Source organism: Xenopus tropicalis, chromosome 2, assembly GCF_000004195.4.
Source record: "Xenopus tropicalis strain Nigerian chromosome 2, UCB_Xtro_10.0, whole genome shotgun sequence".
NCBI classification, from domain to species: Eukaryota; Metazoa; Chordata; class Amphibia; order Anura; family Pipidae; genus Xenopus; species Xenopus tropicalis.
Window position 1 is genome coordinate 101,756,206 of NC_030678.2, and position 25,891 is coordinate 101,782,096.

General features: G+C 36.5%; 1 protein-coding gene across 1 annotated transcript in view; it reads left to right on the top strand.

Moving 5' to 3' along the window:
* camkk1 (calcium/calmodulin-dependent protein kinase kinase 1) overlaps nucleotides 1–14,048 on the top strand; it is a 55,368-nt gene extending 41,320 nt beyond the window's left edge. Inside the window, exons 3-4 of the mRNA NM_001100271.1 lie at nucleotides 5,330–5,377; nucleotides 13,187–14,048. Coding sequence (NP_001093741.1) covers nucleotides 5,330–5,377; nucleotides 13,187–13,255 — 117 coding nt within the window. The 3' untranslated portion in view covers nucleotides 13,256–14,048. The remainder of the gene's footprint in view (nucleotides 1–5,329; nucleotides 5,378–13,186) is intronic.
* Nucleotides 14,049–25,891: the final 11,843 nt, after the last annotated feature.

Below are 25,891 nucleotides of genomic sequence, written 5' to 3' on the forward strand. Positions count from 1 at the left end.
TGACAGAAATGATAGATCATATGGGGGTATGTTCTCATTGGGGCCCCTACATGACACATACTTAGGTAAACCTATACATATTGGGCCTCAAACTCTTCAGTAGGCCCCTGGCTTTCATATTTAGGGTGTTTTATCTTGGTACCTAATTCTATGTGGGAAATAAGGTGCTGGAAACTGGAAGCTTTGAGTGGATTTTTGGAAATGTTATCAAAATTGCCAACTTTAGGAAAGCTTTGCGGCTTGGTACTTTGGAGTAGAAAGACATGGGTACCCATTTTAGATTCGGGGGAATGTGTACTTTCCAAAAATATATGGCTTTCTGGGGTGAATGTACTTTTTACTAGCTTTATCCCACATATAATGATGTAAATGTTGATTTTGCAGAAGCTGAAATGACAGAAATTACAGTACATATGGGTATATGTTCACATTGGGGCCCCTACATGCCACATACTTAGGTAAACCTATACATATTGGGCATCAAACTGTTCAGTAGGCCTCTGGGGTTCATATTTAGGGTGTTTTGTCTTTGTACCTAATAACCTGTAGAAAATAAGATGCTGCATAGTGGAAGTTTTGAGGTGATTTTTGGAAATGCCATAAAAATCGTCAAACTTAGGAAAGCTTTATGGCTTGGTACTGTGGAATAGAAAGACATGGGTACCCATTTTAGATTCGGGGGAATGCGTACTTTCCAAAAATATATGACTTTCTGGGGTGAATGTAATTTTTACTAGCTTTATCCCACATGTAATGATGTAAATGTTGATTTTGCAGAAGCTGAAATGACAGAAATTACAGTACATATTGGTATATGTTCACATTGGGGCCCCTACATGCCACATACTTAGGTAAACCTATACATATTGGGCATCAAACTGTTCAGTAGGCCTCTGGGGTTCATATTTAGGGTGTTTTGTCTTTGTACCTAATAACCTGTAGAAAATAAGATGCTGCATAGTGGAAGTTTTGAGGTGATTTTTGGAAATGCCATAAAAATCGTCAAACTTAGGAAAGCTTTATGGCTTGGTACTGTGGAGTAGAAAGACATGGGTACCCATTTTAGATTCGGGGGAATGTGTACTTTCCAAAAATATATGGCTTTCTGGGGTGAATGTACTTTTTACTAGCTTTATCCCGCATGTAATGATGTAAATGTTGATTTTGCAGAAGCTGAAATGACAGAAATGACAGTACATATGGGTATATGTTCACATTGGGGCCCCTACATGCCACATTCTTAGGTAAACCTATACATATTGGGCATCAAACTGTTCAGTAGACCACTGGGGTTCATATTTAGGGTGTTTTATCTTGGTATCTAATGACCTGTAGAAAATAAGATGCTGTATAGTGGAAGTTTTGAGGTGATTTTTGGAAATGCCATAAAAATCGTCAAAATTAGGAAAGCTTTATGGCTTGGTACTTTGGAGTAGAAAGACATGGGTACCCATTTTAGATTCGGGGGAATGTGTACTTTCCAAAAATATATGATTTTCTGGGGTGAATGTACTTTTTACTAGCTTTATCCCACATATAATGATGTAAATGTGTTGATTTTGCAGAAGCTGAAATGACAGAAATGATAGATCATATGGGGGTATGTTCTCATTGGGTCCCCTACATGCCACATACTTAGGTAAACCTATACATATTGGGCCTCAAACTGTTCAGTGGGCCCCTGGCGTTCATATTTAGGGTGTTTTATCTTGGTACCTAATGCTATGTGGGAGATAAGATGCTGAAAACTGGAAGCTTTGAGTGGATTTTTGGAAATTTTATCAAAATTGCCAACTTTAGGAAAGCTTTATGGCTTGGTACTGTGGAGTAGAAAGACATGGGTACCCATTTTAGATTCGGGGGAATGTGTACTTTCCAAAAATATATGACTTTCTGGGGTGAATGTACTCTTTACTAGGTTTATCCCACATCTAATGATGTAAATGTTGATTTTGCAGAAGCTGAAATGACAGAAATGACAGTACATATGGGTGTATGTTCACATTGGGGCCCCTACATGCCACATACTTAGCCAAACCTATACATATTGGGCATCAAACTGTTCAGTGGACCCCTGGTGTTCATATTTAGGGTGTTTTATTTGGTTACTTTATGACCTTTAGGAGTTAAGATACTATAGACTGGAAGCTTTGAAGCGATTTTAAAAAAAATTCACAAATTTTGATAAAAACCAATAACTTTAGGAAAGCATTGCGACTTGATAGTTTGGAGTAGACAGACAGTTGTGCCTATTCTGGATTCCCCAGAATCTCTTCTTTCTAAAAATGTAAAATTTTCTGGGATAAACTTTCTGTTAGTGGAAATTTTGGCATTGAAATCTAAAGTATGCAGCTTTCTGGAGCAGTGCTTTGGAAATTTGGTAGTGTACTGCTGGGAGTTTTTGACCTATACAAGTGAGAAATCTACATAAAACTATATATATTTGGTATTGGCACGTTCAGGAGACATGGGACTTTCCAAATCAGTTGTAATTCCATGCATAAACTAATTTTTGTTTCTGGTGCATGTGTTTATATTATGGAAAATATGATTTTTTTTCATTTTTTAGACATTTAGAAGCCTATATCTTGTTACAGAATTGGAATTACACAAAAATTCTACCATATTTTAAAAGCTTAGGTTGTCCTGAAAAAAACAATATATAGTTTTCCTGGGTAAACTAAAAGTCCCCCCAAGGAAAGGCCCCTAAAGTGAAACAGTGCAAAATGTTCAAAAACTGTCTGGCAGTAGAAGTTCCGCTTTGTCCAAAACGGCTGGCAGTGAAAGGGTTAAATAGGTTAAAAAGCAAAAACTTGTGTACATGTAGTGTACTTCTACACATGACTGCATATCAATTAGCCAATAAATGGTATCTTGTTACAACAAAATACACTCTTTTTTTTAACTTTGGTTAGCACAATGCAATTCTTTGCTGCTAATTAAAATGGAATTGGCTTGACAAACCAAAACCTATATTTTCAAATCTTTACCTAAATTCTGATCAGATTCTTCTTTCCCTGGTCACATGTAATAGATCTACAACAAGCACCCTATTACTAGAGCTTTTATCCAATTTTGTTCAACACTAATCTTGGTTTTAGCAATATCGGTTTTGTTCTATAGTGAAATTAACTTCATAATGACAATAAGTATGGACAAGAGCATTGCTAGAACAATGTTTATTAAATGCTTGTAACCACTCAACACAATACAAGGAGTACAGCCTACACCATGAATTGCACTAAACTATACCTAGCAATATGATTAATACATATTTGAAATATAATTATTTATGTCTCACTACTTGCTGTCAAATAGCTGAGCTTGCTTTACTGGAGTATATTCAGGGCATAATGAGATGCGCTGAGGATGAACAATAGTGGTATTCAATAACAAATTACAAGCATTTTTAACTAAATATCAAACAGTAACTGTATCTGTATAGTTGCTGTTAAGAAAATGTATGAAGTTAACATTGCAAGAGAGTGACATTTATAACCCCCATTCAGCATTCATGCCTGTAACGTTTTGATGAGCAGCGATTGCCAGTAATATTTTCATTGGTACATGTACATTGACAGCCACTCACCATTGATATCTACTGAATCTCGAAAATTGTACAGCACCATATGAATAAATTCTGCTTAAAAAGCCATTATTCCATCATGCATAAATATTTAAAGCAGCTACATTTTCTTTTTTCCCATTAAACAACAAACATTTAAAAGACCCCTGTGTGTAGGAGGGCAGTACTGCTTCCCTCTGCCCACACAATTGTTTTTGCAAACAAATGCCATTGTAGCTAGAGCAGCACTGATGAGAAGCTGGTCATAGAGCAAATAAGCTTTAAGCCAGCAAACAGGTCACCGGTGGGAAATGATTGATGACTACCTTACAGAGAGCAGCAGGAGACTTGCCTTCTTAGCAAATGTTAATTTCCACAGTACTCCATTACTGCACAGATTAAATTTGCTGCAGTGTGCAGTCTGAAAAGAGATAAATAACCGTAAAGTTAGCTGTCTGGCCTTTGTCTTCATTTTGGTTTTTTTTAACATAAACCACAACACAGTCATTTGTATGAGGCACAGGTGGCAATGTTCCCCTTGTCAGATATATGTATTACAGAGGCATAATCTGTTGCTCATTATGTACCTCATCCAATCAATAAAATCAGTGTAATGTTGAATACTGTTTTTAAAATGCAGCTTGGCTAGTCATATATAAATAAAAGAACAGGTATGGGACCTGTTATCCAGAATGTTTGGGACCTGGGGTTTTCCGGATAAGGGATCTTTCTGTAATTTGGATCTCCATAACTCAAATCTGCTAAAAATCATTTAAATATTGAATAAACCCAATAGGCTGGTTTTGCCTCCAGTAAGAATTAATTATATCTTAGTTGGGATCAAGTACAAGGTACTGAGAAAAAGGAAATCATTTTTAAAAATTAGAATTATTTCTTTATAATTGAGTCTATGGGACATGGCCTTTCCGTTATTCTGAACTTTCTGGATAACGGGTTTCCGGATAAGGTTTCCTATACCTGTAGTAGTTTGTCTCATACTCTTATAGTATAAGGTGAATTATTCTGTACATTTTTACTGGGTTGAGTTTCCCTTTAATTACCTCATACTCAATTTGTGATTTGCAGATAGTTTATTCTTCTATATTCTATATATTGGAATATACACTGGAACTCGCTGTCCCATATAAAGTCTGGGTTTCATTGAAGAAAAGGTTAAGAAACAGTAGTTTGGGACATTGCTAATATTATGGGGAAGTATTTTTTTTTGTATATTCTTTATTTATGAGACGTTCAAGACTTTACATTTTTATACAGTGTAATAGAAAAGAGTTGAGGAGATAACACATATGACATTTTACATCGGTTCAGGCTAACAGATACAGTATTTCTCTTGGAGAGTATACTAGTTTGTTGAACATACGTATGGATTCTAGTATCTTTATTAACTGAAGTCTCCTTTTCGATAGATATAGAATACAGTCTGATAAGCTGTTTTTTGGTTTCAGTTCTTTACATATGGATCCTTCTTTATATAGTTTATCTGACTGTCCTAGCGCATATCTGCGTCAGCCGCTCATCGATGGGGAAGTATTTTAATGTTAAAAGTTTTTTTTATAATCGTGGCGCATAAATTGCTGCCTTTCTACATAAAGTTCTTTGCTCGGTAAATCTCTTTCTTTATATCTATGTAAAGGCCACTGGTGCATGATAACATGTCATACTTAAAGCAACAGGTGCAAACAGCATGAAAAGCATGTTGGATATAGTATTTATTTGTTAATTTTTTCCTCTCTTCTTTTAAAGGATTGTGTGCAGCTGAACCAATACAAGCTACAGAGTGAAATTGGCAAAGTAAGTATTTGACAGCTTTAGTTTAATCAGCAAAGGAATTAGGTTACAATCAAAATCTTTCCATCAGATCTAATATGATACTGAAATGTATGATTCTGAGCAGACAGGACTGCAGAGAATTTGCATAGCAGCAGATTCCATTTGGATATAATGTGTTTCATTAAACATAGCTGAGGATGATTCAGAACAGTTCTATTCTGTCAAAAAGGCTTGACAAGAAAATGGCAGCTGTGTTCATTTCGTGTTCATTTTGCATAATGTACAAATGTTCTATTAAAAAACTATTTTGCCATTCATGTTTGTAGAACATTGACCTGAATGACAAATTGATTTTTAGACCACTAAATGCTTTTCATGGCTTTGGTATCTGGTTTAAGCTTTCCGGTACCTTGCACTTCCTAAGGGAGATATTCATGTAAATATATAATTATGACTTTGCTTATGACTCACCATTTACTATGACGTCCGTCTTTCTGGAACACTACAGTGTTTTCTCTTTCAGGTATGTATTTATTAGTAAGAGAAAAAAGGAGCTAAAAATACTCCTGCATGGATAAATGTAAGTGTTTTATTCACTAGTAAATTACAGAGGCAGCTGGCCACTGCTGAACCTCCATCCACAGCTATAAATATAAATAAGATCATACTTTATGCAACCATAAAATAAACCAGTTTGCCTTTAAAAAAATGTTCAGAGCAGCATTGGATTCTCTGTAATGACATCCGTCTTGTTTAATACTGCTCAACAAATCAGGCATCAAAGGGAAATACAGGAAACAAGAGAGAGGGGCAGGAATCAGAGCAGAGATAAGCAGAGAGCAGGAAAAGAAGCCACATTTGTTTGTACAGCCAACGGTTTCCAGTGAGGCAGATTACAGACTTTTTTTTTCACATGATGTAACAATTAATAGAGCCACTTACTTTCTGTCTAGATGGGAGCAGACATCCTTGGTGCATGTGCTGTGAATGAAAGGTTTGTAAGATACATATTTATAAAGTAACCATTATTTCGTGTGTCCTTTGCAGTGTGTGTGCACAAAGCATATCCCCTCTTCTCCATTTGCCATAAAACATAGGATTCACAGTACAGGCCATCAAGGACCTCACTGTCATGTGCCATAGATTCCACAATGTCACATTTCAGTACCAGCCATGAAAGTATACTTTGGGAAATTGTGATGCTGGCTGTTGGTGGAAATATATAGCTTAAAGGACATGTAAAGTCTACATTTGCCTACAATGTATACCAGTTGAGTACATCTCCCCCACCCAAATGGCATAATTTGTATTGCATATATCCCCTCCGTTAGCACCATCACATTTTCCTAAAGCAAATAGCAGCTATTTACCCAGTGGAAATTCTTCCTCTGATACATAATCAGATACATTTATATCTGCAAACAACATACACACACAGACCCTTATTCAGCATACATTTCATCAAGAATACAGGCTCACACAGGCAGAACTGGCTTTGATAAATGTTCTTCTTTGTTCAAGCTGAGCTCAGGAGAGGAGCTTATGAGAAAAAATTGAAGCAGACAGCTAGAACTGAGTTTCTATGGGAACCAGCAATGCCATCTCTTTACTGGCTGCTAGACTGAAGGGCATGTTTAGGAATCTGAGCTTAGAACAACTGAGCATGCCCACAAGCCAGAAGTCAAAGCAAATTCCTGAGGGAGGGGGCTGAGTGGGTTACAGGAGGAGAAGGAAATCTAAGTCATTAAGGGAATGCTGCAGCCTTACTATTAACCTCTGGACAACCAGTGTGGCAGGTATTGAAAGATTTCAAAGAGGCTGTTCACTGATTAAATATTTGTGTGTGGGGTTTACATGTCCTTTAAAGACAATTTAGCATCATAATATAAAGTGCTTGTTTCTGCACAGGTGTGCATGGTTTAGTGAATGAGATTAGCATGGTAAAAATACAATAATTTTGAACCATGATATTGCTATGCATTTGTTTATCTATATTTGTCCAGTTTCAGACTAACCTAGATTAGAGTCAGTGGTCTTAAATCTTCTTGTTGCTTTATATAATAGATCAACAGTACTATTGTCTGTCTTTATTATCTGTCCGTCTGTCACACTGTTCTACCCACCACAAACGTTCTTTACAGGCCCCTTTATGTTATTTCCCCCATCCCATTCGTTACTGCCCTCATCACCTTTACCAACATGCCAGAATAGTAAAGATGGTAAGGGGGTGGGGTGGGTACGCATTCTGCTGTACCCCCTTAACAGCTCCACATTAGAGTTTCAGATATGTATTGGCCATTTCTGGTAAAAGCAGCATTTGTTCCTGTATCTGGCCAGAAGGGAACTGCATTGTAATGTGTTTGTCACCTACAGATACCTGAGAAGCACTTTATTAGGCTGCTTATGGGCTGGCTTTTTAGCTGCTCCAATATAAATGTAGTTGATTGCAAAATTGCTTGAAATTGTGTTTACTTTTAAAAAAGCAGATAAACTGAGATTGCCTTGGGCCTAACAGGGTTTTAGTAGCCAAGGCAATGCTTCCTTGCCTGTGTTCATTTTAAACAGTCCTCACAAAGTTGGCACTAACATAGAGTAACACAGTACTACCCTTCAGGAAAGTACAGGTATAGGACCTGTTATCCAGAATGCTTGGACCTGGGGCTTTCCGGATAAGGGATCTTTCCGAAATTTGGATCTCCATACCTTAAGTCTACAAAAAAATCATTTAAACCCAATAGGATTGTTTTGCCTCCAATAAGGATTAATTATATCTTAGTTGTGATTAAGTACAGGTATAGGGCATTCCGTTATCCAGAATGCTCGGGACCAAGGGTTTTCCGGATAAGTGGTCTTTCAGTAATATGGACCTCCTTACCTTAAAGCTGGCCATACACGTGGCGATCTCACGATGTTTCGTACGACCGTCGGTCGCACGAAACATCGTCAGATCCGCCACACACCATTCAGGGCTGAATCGGCAGGTAAGGAGGTAGAAACAATAGGATTTCTACCTCCTTCTGCCGATTCAGCTCTGAAGGGAGAATTTTGGTCAGGCGCCTTCTATGGCGCCCGATCAAAATTTTCTAACCTGGCCGATCGGCGAGTCGACCGATATCAGCAGCTTCCTGCGATATCGGTCGGCTCGCTGACATGCCATACACGCACCGATTATCGTACGAAACGAGGTTTCGTACGATAATATCGGTGCGTGTATGGCCACCTTAAGTCTACTAAAAAATCAACAAAACATTAATTAAACCCAATAGGATTGTTTTGCATCCAATAAGGATTAATCATTTCTTATTTGAGATCAAGTACAAGGTACTGTCTTATTACTACAGAGAAAAAGGAAATCAGTTTTAAAATTCTGAATTATTTGATTAAAATGAAGTCTATGGGAGACGGGCTTTCCATAATTCGGAGCTTTCCGGATAAGGGATCCCATACCTGTGCAAGATTCTGTTTTATTATTACAGAGAAAAAGGAAATCATTATTAAAAATTAGAACTATTTGCTTATAATGGAGTCTATGGGAGATGGCCTTTCCGTAATTTGGAACTTTCTGGATAACGGGTTTCCGGATAAGGGATCCTATACCTGTACCATAAAAAGGCCCTTGTTGAGCTTGAGAATCATACATTCTTATATTGTGCTTGCTAGGCCAGCCTGGGCAAAGACCCTTACTATTAGATATGTAATGTTATCCTTATGCACAATACTTACAACTTGCATAAAGGCAATCAGTAGAGTAAACTGCAGGATTGTTTGAAACTGTCCAGGCCGAACATGCAGTAAAGCTTTACAAAAGCCTTGTTCCTCTGTCACTTGTTTAGGCCTTAGGTTCTTTTGTGGTAAATGTCGAGGAGGCCATTGCTAAATTTTGCATAGGAGCTGTTTGCTGACTGTGTCTGTACCTGCAATGCATGCTGTCGTTCCAAGTTTGCTCTGTTATAGGGTACACGCAAATGCAAAATACTAGAATTTACTGTAAGTCTAGTCAATATAGGGCTTGCAACATGCAGCATACTGCCACTATATTTGTAGAACACATATAAAAATTACTTCAAGGAAGGGGTTGTATCTGCTTAATCTCCAATCCAGTTTCCAGTCCTTTGCTAAACATCTTCTATCAGCCCTTGATTTCTATAATTATCCTATATGTGCATTGGGCTAATTAATGGTTTATAGCGTATACAGGTCTGCACTCTCTGCAGATTTTCTATAATATGCTTAGTACTTATAATTATGTAAATGTTAATGTGGTACTGCTCATAGTACAAGCAAGCGGGACATAGGCACTGAAACTAACAGAACAGTATTTCTCAAAACTATGTATTTTACTGAGTGGCAAAACTGCTGCAACTTTATTGGCAAGTTTAATGGTTCAATACATATAGATACCACTCACTAAAACTTATTATAAACATCTTAAGAAAATCTAGCCAAGCCGTAGGTATTACCTTTTGCATATGATTCTATTTTGGAGTGGCTTCCATATGCACTATAATCTTGTTTATGTGTTTTAAAGTTCTTCCCTATGTGATTTCTAAAATATATACTGTAAAAATAATATTGCTTTTTCTGTGTTTTATTATCCATAACATTAACACACTGTATATTCTCCTGTGAAAATTAGGAAAACAACATTTTTTTATAAACTGCTACAGATGTTATAAGTCCACAGCAAGAGCTCCTTACTGTTTTATTCCAGGCAGGCAATGTGCCATGTGGGTAATTATATATGTTTTTCTTCTTGGATCTTGCTTGTTACTGAAAACAAGTGTTAAAAAAGCTTTTTGATCAGCTTTCAGCGCAGTTTATCTTTATATGTAAAATGCTCCAATGATTTGAACTTAGCAGGGTAGCAATAAACACACTGGTTGTGTCACTTGTAAAGCAGTCTAGCATTGTAATGCCACAGTGGTGTCTAGATTCTAGCGACAGCCTTAGGTTGTTGACTGACAAATATTTTTTATACAGTTACTGGAGAGACAGATGTGATCAATACATTTGTGTGTGTTTTACTAATTACTGGTCCTTAAAAATCCAATTCTGTCTTAAGAACATGACGATTAAATCTATCACACAGAAGGTGTGTTGGATTTTACCCTTTTCTAGCTTCATATGTCTCAAACGTCGACTGGAATTCAATAAGCAATAGTGCAATAATAAAAATTACACTAAGGTTACCAGATTTTCAAAGAGAAATCTGAAAAGTCTGGCATGTGAAGCGTGTTATGCCTACTTTTTGACTGCTTGCCCTTGACCACACCCTCACACTCAAGATCAAGGCCATGAAGTTCCATTTAATAAAAAAAATATAACTGACATACTGTATATGTTAGTTACTGTAGTTTATGGCTGCTGTCATACTGCTGTTGCTTTCAACGCAAAAGCAGCTCCCCTATTTCAGCAATGTGGGGTGGGTAAGCCAATAAACAGGAATATTCTTGAACCAATAGCTGCAAGGGGGAACTTTGTACAGGGATACTTATCTCAAGGGACTGAAATGAGGCCTGTCTCACTGAGAGGGACACTGATGGGAACCCTAAATTACACCGCCACAATATTAAGGTACTGAATTTTCTAAATGTGTTTATTCCAAGAATAAAACTTTAATATGGTTCATGTGGATCTTGTAATGCACTGTTATAGCTGAAAAGTGTATCTGTGTGTGTGGGTGTATGTATATATGTGATATATAGTGCAAGTGTACTTTGAGAGCTCTTCTTTACACATATTACGATATATATAATTATAATAATTACTGATAATTATACATTTTTAGATAATGTATACAATTTTCAGCATGGAGGGTGAGAGAAAAGCTGCATATTTAAAAAAGGGAAAATTCTAAAAGGGAACTATGTTAATAACTGTTGTAGACAAATAGTTTTCATGACAGCTTTTTTTATACCTTTTAATATAATAAATGGCTTGATATGGTAATCTCTCAAACATAACAGTTCTGGTTCTTTTTGTAATTAAATAACATAAAGCGTTATTAAAAAGGGTTGTTCACCTTTAAATGAACATTTAGGGGCTGATTTACTAACCCACGAATCCGACCCGAATTGGAAAAGTTCCGACTTGAAAACGAACATTTTGCGACTTTTTCGTATGTTTTGCGATTTTTTTGGATTCTTTACGAATTTTTCGTTACCAATACGATTTTTGCGTAAAAACGCGAGTTTTTCGTATCCATTACGAAAGTTGCGTAAAAAGTTGCGCATTTTTCGTAGCGTTAAAACTTACGCGAAAAGTTGCGCATTTTTCGTAGCGTTAAAACTTACGCGAAACTTTGCACCTTTTAAGTTTTAACGCTAAGAAAAATGCGCAACTTTTCACGTAAGTTTTAACGCTACGAAAAATGCGCAACTTTTTACGCAACTTTCGTAATGGATACGAAAAACTCGCGTTTTTACGCAAAAATCGTATTGGTAACGAAAAATTCGTAAAGAATCCGAAAAAATCGCAAAACATACGAAAAAATCGCAAAATACCGATCATTACGAAAAAAACGCAATCGGACTCATTTCGACCCGTTCGTGGGTAAGTAAATCAGCCCCTATGTGTGATGCAGAAATTGGTATTCTGAGACAATTTGCAATTGGTCTTCTTTTAGTGGTTTTACAGTTATTTAGCATTTTGTTGAGCAGCTCTCCAGTTTGGCATTTCAGCAGATATCTGGTTGTATTGTTTACTTTTGAAACCAGGAAGTTGTTTGAACGATAGTGTGGAAGATGAAGAGGTTAGGGCCTGAATAGGAAGATAAGCAATAAAAAGGAATAATATATGTGAGGCTAATAATAATAAAATTGTAGCCTCACAGAGCGATAGTTTTTGGCTGCCAGGGTCAGTGACCCCTATTTGAAAACTAGAAAGAGGCAGAAAGGAAGGCAAATAATTCATAAACTATAAAAAATAAATAATGAAGACCTATTGCAAAGTTGCTAGTAATAACTAATTCTATAACATACTAAGTTAAGGATGAACTACCCCTTTAATGTCTTGTAGCACAAGTTAGTTGTGCTGAGACCAATATGGTTAGACTAAATGCAAATCACTCATTTAGTAATTTTTTAGTGTTATAAACATAAAGCAGAATCTTAAATCTGGGAACTCTCTGATGCAGCGAGAACTTATGTCATGGCTGGTGGGCAACAGATCTTAGGTTATACAAATTAGGGCCTGCTAGATTTGCCATGACAATTACATGACACCTGAAAAAGCTGGAGTTGATTGCACTACAAAATAAGTAAGCTTAAAGGCAAAGACACACAGGGCAATTAGTCACTACAACCTTTTGAAAAAGTTACGGTGACTAATTGATACGCTGCACAATTGGTCGACTATCCACGAATGAATGGAATACACTCGGGTGCAGGCACATATAGCCGAAATCTGCATAAAAACGCGAGACTTTGAGTTTTCTAGCGTTTTTATGCGGATTTCGGCTACATGTACCTGCTTCCGTATGTATTCCATTCATTCGGGTACAGGCACAGGTAGGAGCATATGGTGTATTCTCGGCAAGCATTTATATATATATATATATATATACACTGTATGCATCGTGTGGCATTAGCCTACAACCTGGGTCAGAATTGCAGATACACTAGGCTTAAAATATCACGCAGCCTTGCAATGATATCATGATACAGTCTGCATAAAAAACATAGATACTGGAGTGCAGCAAGGCTCAAAAATCATTAATTAAAATGGAATATGTTTTTATGTTTTTCTGTTTGCTACTGTATTCCTCCCCTCAGATTGGTGCAGGGTTTGTATTCTTATGTGTGATAATGCTTTACTTTATTCTATTTGCAGGGGTCATATGGTGTTGTAAAACTGGCCTACAATCAAAGTGATGACAAGTATTATGTAAGCGAAGTTTAATTTGATTATTTATAAATTTCATTTTTTGTGTGAATATAGTTGTACTCTGTCCAATGTCATCTAATATGATTTGGCACTTGTTATGCTGTGCTCTGTACAATGTTTTGCACCCAGTATAAAGTTAGTTATTTAGCATTTGTGCACAGTTCTAAGAGTATCGGTGTAGGTTTTTCTGGAAACTGATGTGGTTTCATAATATTACAACATCACAGCATTTGCTGATGGGAGTGCTGTACTACGCAGAATAAAAACAGCAATGATTAAAAAAAGCAAATCTTGAAACTCACAGGCATATCATTTCAGCTAGTCTGGCCATGTAATTATGTCTTTAGTATTTCTTTTGATTACAACTCCAGCTTTGTCAATTGGATCAATATATTATTTGTCCACCTCAAGGTGGGGGTATCAGTGAATGATCTGCTAGTTTGGCAACCTTGCCAACAAGGGGATCTTTCCGTGTATGGCCACCTTTACTCAAGAACCCTAATAAACTGGATTTGTATTAATGAAAAGCTAACTAGCATGTGACTGTATAAACAAAATACATTTTAAAAAAATATGGGACCCATGGATCGGATATGTGTGTCTGAGAATGATGGACACTGCCCTCTTCTCATTATGAACAAATTCTCTTTAGTGACTTCTTGGCACAATTAAGCATAAGAGTAATTCCTGTCCTTTGTTTATTGCAAACTTTGTTAATAAAAATATAGTATTCTTTTTTTTCTTTTTCTTTGTTTAATTTTTGTCATTTTGATCGTTTATCGAGTAATAAAAATGTTCTTATGGTTTAGTCTTTTTTAAAATTGGTGTAAAATATATAGACATTGCATTAAAAATCATAATAAATACTAATATTTTTATTTGAAAGCACAATGGAGCGCATAGCATAATTGGGCCACCGTAAATAATCTTGTTTTAGTACCAGTACCCATGTAATCTAATTTTCACAAATTCCAAGCCAGACAATTGCATTAGTAAATCATCCTTGAGTTCAAATTACATGTGGTCAGTTCCCTCAAGCCACTAGGTGAGTAATCAGATTTTATGACCTCTCGTATCTGCCAATTGTATTGGAGGAACTGCCTAATTGACTGGAGCAGCCACAAATGATCCATTATGGTTGCTATGACTGGAAAAGGTCAGAAAGGCAGTTATACAGCTTGGCTGAAATTTCTACTGGTGGTCCATCTTGCTCTTTGTTTGGACATCTCATGACTCATGAAAGCAAATGTCTGCTTCAATAGGTTGCCACTTTTTCACCTGCATGAGTTAAAAGCCAAATAAATTTCATGATTAATTAAAAGTTAAGTTCAGTCAAGTGTCATTCTCGTAAACATACTATGGATACAGGTAGAATAGTAACTGCTTCCCTGTGTCACATAAGCATAAGGAAGGATCCCACCAGTTTATACGGAAACCTGATGTTATCTGTAATTAAGTAAAATGCAGGATAAAATCTAAAATGAGAATGATATTTTGTGCCCTTGGTACAAGATTTATAGACTAAAATCTTGATTTCTTGTAGTAAAAACAGTGGCTACATGCTAGCCCATATTCCACAATGAAACAAATATAAATGGATTGCTTGTTTTTAATAATAAAGACTGGGAACATTACAACTTTTGTTTGCTTGATTTCATTAATCCACCAGCTGTGCCACACAAGTTTCCTTGAGCACTGAGAGATATTTGTGGCTCACTACACTGTTATAGGATATTAATCTTATTTATATAAAACAATATTGATGCTGGTAATAAATATTTTATTTACAGATGATGGAAAGGCAGATATGATATATAAATACATTTTATATAGAATATAAAACTTTCAATTTTCAGTGTTACCATCCCTTTAAAATATTACAGGAAGAATTAGAAGTTTCCAGTTGAAATTGGTATTTCACACCATACGTCTGCTGGGAAATTGCTTCTTGATAGCATCCAGCTATATGGCAGGTTTAATTTAAAAGTGAATGGGGCATGTAGCTTGGTAGGGGCGACTGGATAAGGAACTACTGTATAATAATGTTGACCCCATAGTGAAAATGAGAAATTTTTGTAGGCTTGATCAGTTGTGAACTTTTCCTTCTAAATTAATGTAGTAGAGACTGATTTTCCTGGAAACGACTGATGCAATAACTATCTGATATGTATCAAATTGACAGGAAAAAAAATCTTATTATCCATGGTCTTCAATTGGATTTGATGTCCCAAACCAGCCATTTTTTGTCTGCTTTTGAAGAACAAATTCTTAGGGCTTCTACAATGATAAATATTGATATTCAAAGATTGTGGCCGAAACTTCAGTTCTCTTGTTCTACACGTAATAAACTACAAATTTTGTTATAAGTCCTGAGCGATGCGATTCATGTTTTATTCGATATTTAAAGATTGATATTTAATATTAATTGGCCAGTTGGATAGAGTCCTTTAAAGAAATCTTACAGGATTCCCAGAGGGAACCTTGATCTACAGTATATACCCCTAGTTAGCCATGTGTCTCAAGATGAGGCAGCAGACCTAATAACCCGCAACCTGTTCTGCACCTGCCAACCTGATATATATTTTCCTTAGTTCAGTTATCAAACCCAACCTGCTATGGGTTCACTTACCTACCCAGCTGAGAGCCACAAAACCATGGACCAGAAGTGATGTTATTTTGAAGGTAGATCAACCAGGTCACAGTGGCTTTTTCCTCGGGGAGGTGGGGTGGATTATAGACTGCAAGTTACCAAAATACCCCAGTGGGGTACCCACAGGCTGCCCACACAATCAGGGATTTGGGGACTTTGCACCCCAAAACCCAACTACTTTGAGGGTATACCTGACCCCATGCAGGTCTCTATTATAATTTAATCAGAGGCAGTAGGTGTGCGCTTTTCAAGGAATAGCTTCCTGTCAAAATAAAGATAAATCGGATCTCTTCAAAAGGATACTGTGTGACTAGATTTTCCTGGCTTTACTGGGTAAAAAATACAGAAAAAAATCAACATATACAAACACTATAGAAACCGTTACTGGTGAAAGTTTTAATAAACAGACTTGAATCATTTTAATTGATTTAGTAATAGTCATGTTTTAAAACTTGAAATGTGTATAACTTATTATTTATGCAGTGTAAAAAGCATTGCATAATAACTGTATTCATGTATTTCATTTATGCCACGTGTAAACAAGGTGGAAGAATGATGATAGTATGTATTGTGTTATTATTGCATGTTTTTCTTTAAATTGGCAGTAGGTGGTAGTGGGAAACCATTTTAGAAAGGATGTTATTTGTGTATTTAACAAACAGGTGGCAGTATAGATAAAAATAAAAGAATTGAAAATAAGTTTGGTGTATTGCTTACCCCCAGCCACCATAGAGTGCTATAACTTAAATGGTAGAAAAGTTAAAATACACCCAAGTTCAGGGTATTTGTGGGAGGAAACAACCATGGACCAAGTTGGAGGAGAGAAGAAGACCTAATGCAAGAGAGTAGAAGCAGGCTAAGAATAAGTAAGAGAAAAGTGAAGCAGACATTAGGCATCTGAGTTAGGTTAGTTAGCATGGGCCACCTATTGCCGCAACAAGAAGGGTAGAGGAAATAGTTTCAGGCCAGAGGTCTACCAGTGAGAAAAGGCCTGGTCAGAATAGCAAAGGGACACTGCAGGGAGTGTTGGATTGCTGAGACAGGTGAGAACAGGGATTCCCAGGGACTAGAGACAAGTGTGAGAAACCATCCAAGCCATTCTTGGTTGAAGTCCTCCAGAATGTAGTTACCTGTGAAAGCAAGCATGTATGGCATGGTGTAAAGATCTGAATGTCTGCCTGGTTGACGCGATTACTAGATGTGTCAATAAAGTGCTGCATGATTGACCGGATTTTGTGTGCCATTTTATGTGAAAGTGTTTGTGAACTGCTGGCTGTCCTTCCTACACATTGTATTTAAAGGAGAAGGAAAGGTAAAAACTAAGTAAGCTTTATCAGAAAAGGTCTATGTAAATACAGCCATAAAAAAATAAAATAAAAAAAAGCTGTATTGAGTCCTCTGTCAAAAGAAACTCAGGTTTTATTTTCTTCTTTTGTGTATACATGTTCTTCTGTGACTTCCTGCTCTCATAAAAATCCTTCAGAGCACAGCATGAGTCTGCTCAGTTTGCTTCCCTCTCCCTCTCCCCATCCCTTTTCCTTCCCCCCTCCCATCATCTCTCACTCCCCCTCTCAACTGTGTTGTGTAATCTGAGCTACCAGCAGCCAGAGCTGCAGCACAGAAGCTACTGAGAGCAAGCTAAAAAGGCAGCTGCTATCCTAAACAAACAGAGGGAGCTTCTAGGGCTGTTTACTCAAATATGGCAAATTACATATAGCATTCTAGCTTTCACTGTTGTGACAAATCTGTTGGAAATAAAATGCCTTTCCTTCTCCTTCAACCCATTATTGTACTCCATTATTTTGTGTTCTGGTGTAACCTATTTAAGTAAATGGAAAATTCAGGCGTTCCATTTTTAGAAAATCATTAAAAATTGGTGATGGATGATTGCCACAACATTTTCTAGTTGCCACCGTTTCTAGAGCTAGAAAATTATTACCATGAGATTTAATGAACATCTTAAAATTTATGATATTTTGTAATAGCTTTCTGGCAGGTCATGTCTGTGGTTATATTTTTTTACACAGCTTTGTAGTAGTTTGTTATTTTTTTCTGTTGGACCATTTTTTTTAAATCAGGTCCTCTTCCTATTTAAACCACTGTTTTGCTGCTACAGTAAATTGAACCCTAGCAACCAAATAGCTGCTTAAATAACAAACTGAATAGTTTCTGAACAAAACACTAAATAAAAAACACATATAAAAAACTAAATAAAAAATAAATATGATCAATTCTGAATAACTGTTAATTCAGTAAACCTATATTCACTAGATTATAAATGTAGTGCTGAAAATTAAATGAGAAAAGGTAAGATCAATAATATTCCAATTTTTAAGTTGTAATGTTTTAAGTATGTTATTAATGTAATGTTTGAGTATGTGGTAAAATGTGCTTTACAAATTTTATTGTTAGAAGATAAATATAAACCATTTATAGCACCCTTAACATTGTACTTGAGAAGCAATAAGCATAAACTATTTCTGTTTGCCTCCTGCTGTACAAATTGATTTACAAAAAGAGCGGTGTTCCCTAGTCTCTTGTCATATTGGCAAAATAAAATAAAAAAATATTTGTCTTCTAGCTGATCTGTCCTCTAGTTTTAGTTCGGGGTTCTAACATCATATAATTTATAGTTTCAAGGTGCATCAGTAATAGGAAGTTACTTTTTATGGAGAGTGGCAATTTTTTCTTCTAGTGTTTTTGGAATGAATTTTTCTCAACACTAGTAGGAAAACTTGCTCCGTTATTTTCTTATGTGCTTTTTTTAACTATGTTAGGATATTGATTTTAAGTATGTCACTTACCCTAATAGCCTTGGTGCCAAGAAACTGTTTGTCGCATTTTTTCATACAAGGCGTTAAGCAGTCATGTACCATTCATGCAGTCTGTTGCTTACTCATTCTTTGCTGTCATGTTAAATGTGTACAGTGAGGCTTAAAAAAACACATGCTGCCAAGTGGGAAAGCTGATGTAAAAGAACAGCATAAGCAATTATCAGGCTAATGTTAGGCTGACAAGACTGTTTTTGTTTTTCCCACTTAATGATATTGTTTTCTTTTTGTTCTTTATGGTAATAACACACTCCAAACAATAATTACTGTTGTTATTCTCAGTAATAATGTAGGATTTAATAGGCAGTATTATTCAAGCTTTGCCACTTACACCAGCTTACAGTGACCTCAGAAATGCTCTTAATTTACTTTAGAGATAGGAGGATACATTTACATCAAGGAAGGCAGCATGCAAAAATGCAGAAAATGGGTGCAAGGGGACATTTTTTGCACTTTACATACTGCCTTCCTCTGTCTCTGAATCTCCATAGGGTGCTTTGATCCATTTCAAGGCACAGAGACCTGTGGCTGTCACGATTAATGCAGTACTGCTGTGTTCTCCAGTGCTTTATTTATGAGGGGCAGGAGGCAAGTTGGTCAAGGCAGCAATGAGGCAGGACTAGCCTGCACCCCCTGATATTGTACTGTGCACCTTGCACCAAATTGTTTCTCTGGCACAAAGGTGCAAAGTGCAACCATTCCTTGGGCAGAAGTGCCTTCTCCCTGTGGAATAGTGAATGTCCCCCAAGGTCCCTCTTTGATGAAAGTTTCAGCTTTATGTATTTATAATCTCAGTGTGATCTAATTGTTATTAGAGATTCCATAGAATTTCTTGCTTTACTACAACCTCCAGCATCATCAGTTGTCTACTTCTTAGATTATTGCTATTTGTGACTTGTTAGCTGTTGTGAAACTACTATCAAGTTTGGTTAATCAAGAGAAAATCATTAATGTTCTTTACTTTCCACACAAGGTTTGTAGATAATACCCAAGAAAGTGGCAACCATCAGTGTCCAGCTGCCAAGTAATATTAACAAAACTCAGCATATAGAATTTCCTAGGCTGGAGTAGTTTGAATAATAATAGCAAACATATGATAAGATGATATGTATCCGATCACCCTATCAGTTTGGGTTAAACAAGTTAAATCTGTGCCCCATTTGTGAGACTTTTAGGTAACTATTTTTTTAGCGCTTAACATGTAAGAGCTTAAAAGCAAAAAAAGAAAGAAAAGTATGTATATACAGGGGTGTGACATGTTTCTGTAAAATATACACTGTATGAATTTATCATTTTTCTTTTATACTCCAGTTTGCTCCAGAGTTCAGCAAATAAGCAACCCAGCCTTCTGATTTTATCAATTTGCATTTGGCCATAATAAATCATTTGAGCCCTGCTTTTATCAGATTTGTTCCCTCGATGAGATGGTTAAAGTCATTTTCCTTTTGTGCTATAAAGCCGAGTTAGAACAATCCCTTCTCAGGTTATCTCAGTCTTCCGCCCTGTAAAGGATGGCAAAGCACCTGACGCTGATTGAAATGAACAAATGCAGTGCTATGTCTGTTACTCAGCCTGGCATAATTAAATCCATTTCCGATTGTACTTTTTCTTTTCTTGGAGCTGTAGATTGAATTTTGTTCTTGTAGCAGCACATGCAATTGTTCATTTAATCCTTCTAATAAAATAGGGGAGTCCTGTAGTTCTTACAAGCAAATGCTTATCAAAAATATATGTGTAAATGTAGAGTGTTAGTTAAATGTGGGTGAGAAGTGTTACTTTAAGGTGTGCTTGTGTATTCAGTAGATCTCTCTCTTGATAGAGGTCTCTAGATGCACAAAAATATTGAAATCATTAGATTTTTACTTTATTTTTTAAATAGATTTTCAGACAAATGACGTTGTTTAGTATATAAATATTTATGCATCCTGTATGAAATGCAGCAGTGTAACTCAAGATGAGCCAGAACCTTTAAATATGGGTGGAGTGTTTTCAGTATGTTCTTGTGGTCATTTACGGGTCCTTAATGATTTTGCGGTATAGCCCCATAACTTCTGGTTACAGCACTGATCAAATAAAATGCACATTCACAAAATCTTGATGTTTTGGTATCATACCCCTGAAAAATTGCATAAACTCTTCCCTGACCACTCTCCAATCTGCTGGAAAAGCTGTGGCCTACATGGCACCTTACAACATATTTTTTGGAACTGCCCCCCATAATTCAACCTATCTGGAAGGACATAGCAAACTTACTGAACCAACCCATGAGGTCTCTCTAGATCCCTCCACTATGCTATTGGGGAAACCATTCCCGAAAATGCGCAATAGTGGCCAAGCATTAATTAATCACATACTTACCGCCACCCGACTAGCCATTGCAGCTAAATGGAAAACATCTGTTGCACCTACTATGAATGAGGTTATCAACCGGGTGAACTCCAACAGGAAGTTCGAATACGGAATTGCCACTCTCCACAACAACATTCCCCAATACCTTAAAATCTGGAGCATCTGGGAACTGCATGGCTTGGCCACTTAAAAAGCCTTATAGGGGACACCCACCCACCTGCTTATCCTTTCTTTAGCTATCATTCCACCATGTCTATTGGCCTTTCATACTCAACAATTTAATGGTCTACCCCTTTTCTCTCTTTTCTTTTACGATCATGCATCCATTGTTTACTTAAACATACTTATGTCTACAGTTCTTTCTCCTTTCCCTTCTTTTTATTTTTTATTGAAACTATAGTACTGTTGTTCATTTCTCTTTGGAATATCCAGACACAATGATTAAGATCAAATGTCGATATCATGACTTTTTTGACTCATTGAATTCTGATAATGGTCATATGCTTCATTTTACACTGTACTATATTTTTACTTTCTTTTCTGTATAACTGAAAAATAAAATATATGTTACAAAAAAAAAATGCACATTCACAACATGATATTAACATAAAGGGGAGTTTTAGTTTTTTTCATGAATGCAGAATATTGTAACTTTAAACATTTAGTAACCCACATAACACAACACTGTTTTTAAAGTAGCGCACCCCTGCTCTTGCAGGCTGAGACACCGCCAGTGCCCTGGCCTAGGCTCCCACTAGCAATACTTATTTCCCCTTACATCTCCTCCGGAACTGGGTGTGCTGCCAGTTTGTCAATGTGCAATGAGTGTGGGGTAGTACTCATATTGTTTTTGTTGACCTTCTTCTCCGCTTACAGAGCTAGTTTACTGTTTTTCTTTGAAATAAATATTGAAAAACATATACCCCACTAATGCCTCAATTAATGTAATTTTATTGGTATTTATTTTGATTGTTAAAAGTTAGCAGTAGCTGCTGCATTTCCCACCTTAGGCTTATACTCGAGTCAATAAGTTTTTCCAGTTTTCCTAGGTAAAATTAGGTACCTCGGCTTATATTCGGATCGGCTTATACTCGAGTATATACGGTAAACCTTACTTGGTTGGCAAGGCAGGTACCATCAATTGTAGTACAGTGATTTTCTGTTATTGGAACTGTGTCTCTGGATAGCATCGTTCTTACCTGCAAGGGAAAACATATATTACACTTTTACAGATTTTTCAGTTTTTAGGATTAGGTATTTTCCTAAAGGATTCCACTTCTCCGGAAATTTAGATTATTATGCAGCTAATCTCTAATCCTAAAACCTAACCTTAAACTGAATGTTTTCTGCACATAATAAAAAGAATTTACTGGATACACTGCTTTTAAATACTATAGAACCCTTATCCACAGAGAGAGATAGTTTTTAAGTGAACGTCACATTAGAGATTGTATAAATGTAAAGTAAGTCTGGATTCTGAAGTAAAAACTTGGAGGGTCAGAAGAAACAAACCCTGCACCTACAAACTATGGTTAATTGCATTTCCTAGAATTAAAGCCTGAAAGTAGGGCTTGCCACAGTTCACCATAGTACAATATGGCTACTATGTCTGTCGGACAAGTGTATGCCCATGGCTTCTTGTTTAGAGACCTAAGGCCAAGGGGCAGATTAACCATTGATCGTTATTAAACGATATACTGTGATTGGTAATGCTTAGTTCATAAAGAAAAAAAAATGCTGTTTTATGGATATTTAGCGTTTATCCACTAGAGAAGAAATATAAAATATTCTAATAGATTTTCCAGTATTGTAAGTTTTTGCCAGAGCATTTTTAGGGTATACTGGGAGATGTAATGTAGGTCACCAAGTTAGGCATCACTGTCCCAAGGATTCAAATTTGCAGAGTGATGTCATATAATGACTAAAAAACTGGGCAGTATGGGTAATCAATATATTATATCCATAATTAATATTTTTTTATAATGTTTTCTGTATTCTATAAATATATGTTCTATTATACAGCCTTGCTATATACTTATGGTTATATATATATAATGTATGCAATATTAATTGCCTATATTTTTAGGAAGATTACATTTATTCTCCGCATAAATAGTTTCTATGTGCTGTCGTTTTTCTCTTTATTAAGATTCAGAGCAATGAGAAATAAAAGCCCAAGGCATGTTTCAAAGCAAAGGATATGTGAAGTGTTCACTAGTAATTACAGTAACACTATGGTGAAAAATGGCCTTAGAAACTGAAATCCCATTCACCTTCATTTCTTTTGTGCACTCTAAATCACAGCACAGCAAATAGGTTTGTTGGTCGATAAGCCAAGGCCTGAGTAAAGTAATGTGCATTGTTCATGAGTTTGCCAGTTCACAAAATGAGATGTCAGTAAAGGAAAAAGAATGGATTTCGGTTTACTATTTGTAGAATGCTTTAATGAAAGAGCCAGTTAATGGTGATATTCTGACTCCTGGTTCCTCCTATTCACTGACACCAATGTTTTATTGGTCTGTATATAGTAACAGCACATAATATATGTAATCGGCATTTGGTACTCTGGCCACTTCTAAAAAGACAAACATTAAAATCAACCACAAATGTAATAAATTGATCAAAAAGTAGTTAAGGGCTCAACTATGTCCAGTGCAGTGAGCAAAGTGCAATTTTGATCTCAACTGTCATATTTTCTTAAAAAAACAATATAGTTGCTAAAATTACTGCAACTGCATGCACATTTCACCACAAAATGAATGCACATGTGGGGAAGTCTGCTTGGAATCTTTTCTGGTGTTTGGAGTGCCAGTGACTTCTGCGCCCGATTCTATTGCAGCTGTGCACAACTGAAACCTTACATCTAGTGCCTGGTCAAGGGTTCCCCTGCATCAATAGATACAGCAGAGCTGGATTTGAAATGGAAAAAAGAAAAGGGTGAATGGTTTAACAATGACTTACGGGGTGCAAATTGTAGGAACCGCAACTGAACATTCGGACATTAGTGAGCCATATTGAGTTCAAAACTGAGTTCTAGCAAGGCCCACAACAAGGACATTAAAGGGGTCCTGTTACCCTAATAGATAATACTAAATTCTATTATATCATATTAGTCAAGCAAAATAAACTTTGCTTACACTATATAAATTATTTAAATCTTGGTTCTTTGATTCTTTTGGTTATGGGTCACCTTTAATGTTTATTAGGTTTTTCCAGTAAATCCATATAGGTGCTTGAAATGCTTTAGGATAAAATCCCTGAATTTCTTTCCAGTCAATAACTTGACTTCTTGGGAGGACGAAAACCAGTCAGTTTTATCAACCCAGTCTGAAATAGAATTATAATGCTATGGTACTGTGTTTTCTAATCTCTCTTCTGACATCAAAAGTTCAATTCACCTTTAAAAAAAAAACTAGAGGCTGATTCATGATGGATCAAACTAGGTAATCCTGGAGTTCTGTTTTATGATTTAATAGCACTTTTCCTGTTTTTATTATATATCTTTCAATGCGTGAAATGTCACCTTATGACCCCCTTAATGCTTGCTCAGATTCCAATGAAAAACCCCCATAGCTGAATGTTATTGAACTTAATTTTGCCACAGTTAAATGTGTTTGTGCCTAGATGATAGAATGCTTTCATTTTCTTCACCTAGCAATACATTAAAGGCATCCTTTTAGCCAAAACAGCCTTTTTATATCTGCCCAGTACAATTTATTAGAAAATAAGAGAGTGATATAACAAATGGTATTTTGTTTAGGTTTAATAAACCATAGTAACTAAGGTGTTTGCTTTCAAAAGAGACCTGTAAATGCTAACATGCTATGATCGTTATGTTTATTTTTTCCAGGCAATGAAGGTTCTATCAAAAAAGAGGCTGCTAAAGCAATATGGATTTCCACGTATGTATCCTAATTAATGTACATTTAGAATTGCTCATAATGCATTTGAACTGATGGGGCATACAGTATGTTTAACCACCTCCAGTCTGATCCTAAAATCTGAGTAAAATTGTGTATGTATTTTCAGGGCCAGATTTGAGAATGGGGTGCCCCGAGGCCACCCCCTTTTGCCACCCGCCCACCTCTCCCCGGCCCACCCCTCCCCGGCCCACCCACTTCATCCCAGCCCAGCGGGAATGTGCACCGCTTCGGTCGCATACAGAGCAGTGGGGAGAGGACGCGCTAAAGTTTTATGTGTCCGGTCCCCATTGCTCTGTGTTAGCAAAATTACAATGTTGCTGGACAGCATGCCGCCCCAAAAAGCCCGGGCGTTTGTGGCCTCACCACAAATCCGGCCTGTGTATTTTGCAATATTTGATAACACTATTGCATCATTATAAGGCCCAAAACCAAACAGGGTAGCAGTGCATCATAGTTAGGCAGGGATAGGTAGGGGTAGTGTTTCTCAGTGTGTGTGTTGCTACTTGTCCCTAGTTCACATTTATTTTATTTGGAGAACATAGGTCATTATTTCAATTCATGTTGTCTGAAGTTTTTTTAGTAGAAAGATAAAGAAGTTTTAGCAAATAGTTCATTCCTGATTCAGTAATGTACAGTATAACAGTTTTATTTACAGATTAGAGAATAGCATTAAAGATATCTGTACTACACTTGGGATTAATTTAGAGCAAATAGAATTTTTAAATTAATATTTGGCAGAACACCATGTTAAGCTAAGCCAAAACCAAAGCCTTAGGGCCTTATTCAAAGTGTGAAATTAGAGCTCACCGCAGTAAAATTCCCCACTCTTTTTCATTCCTATGGGATTTTTTAGATGTGTATTTATTAGTAAGAGTTCAACTGTATCATTTGTGTAGTG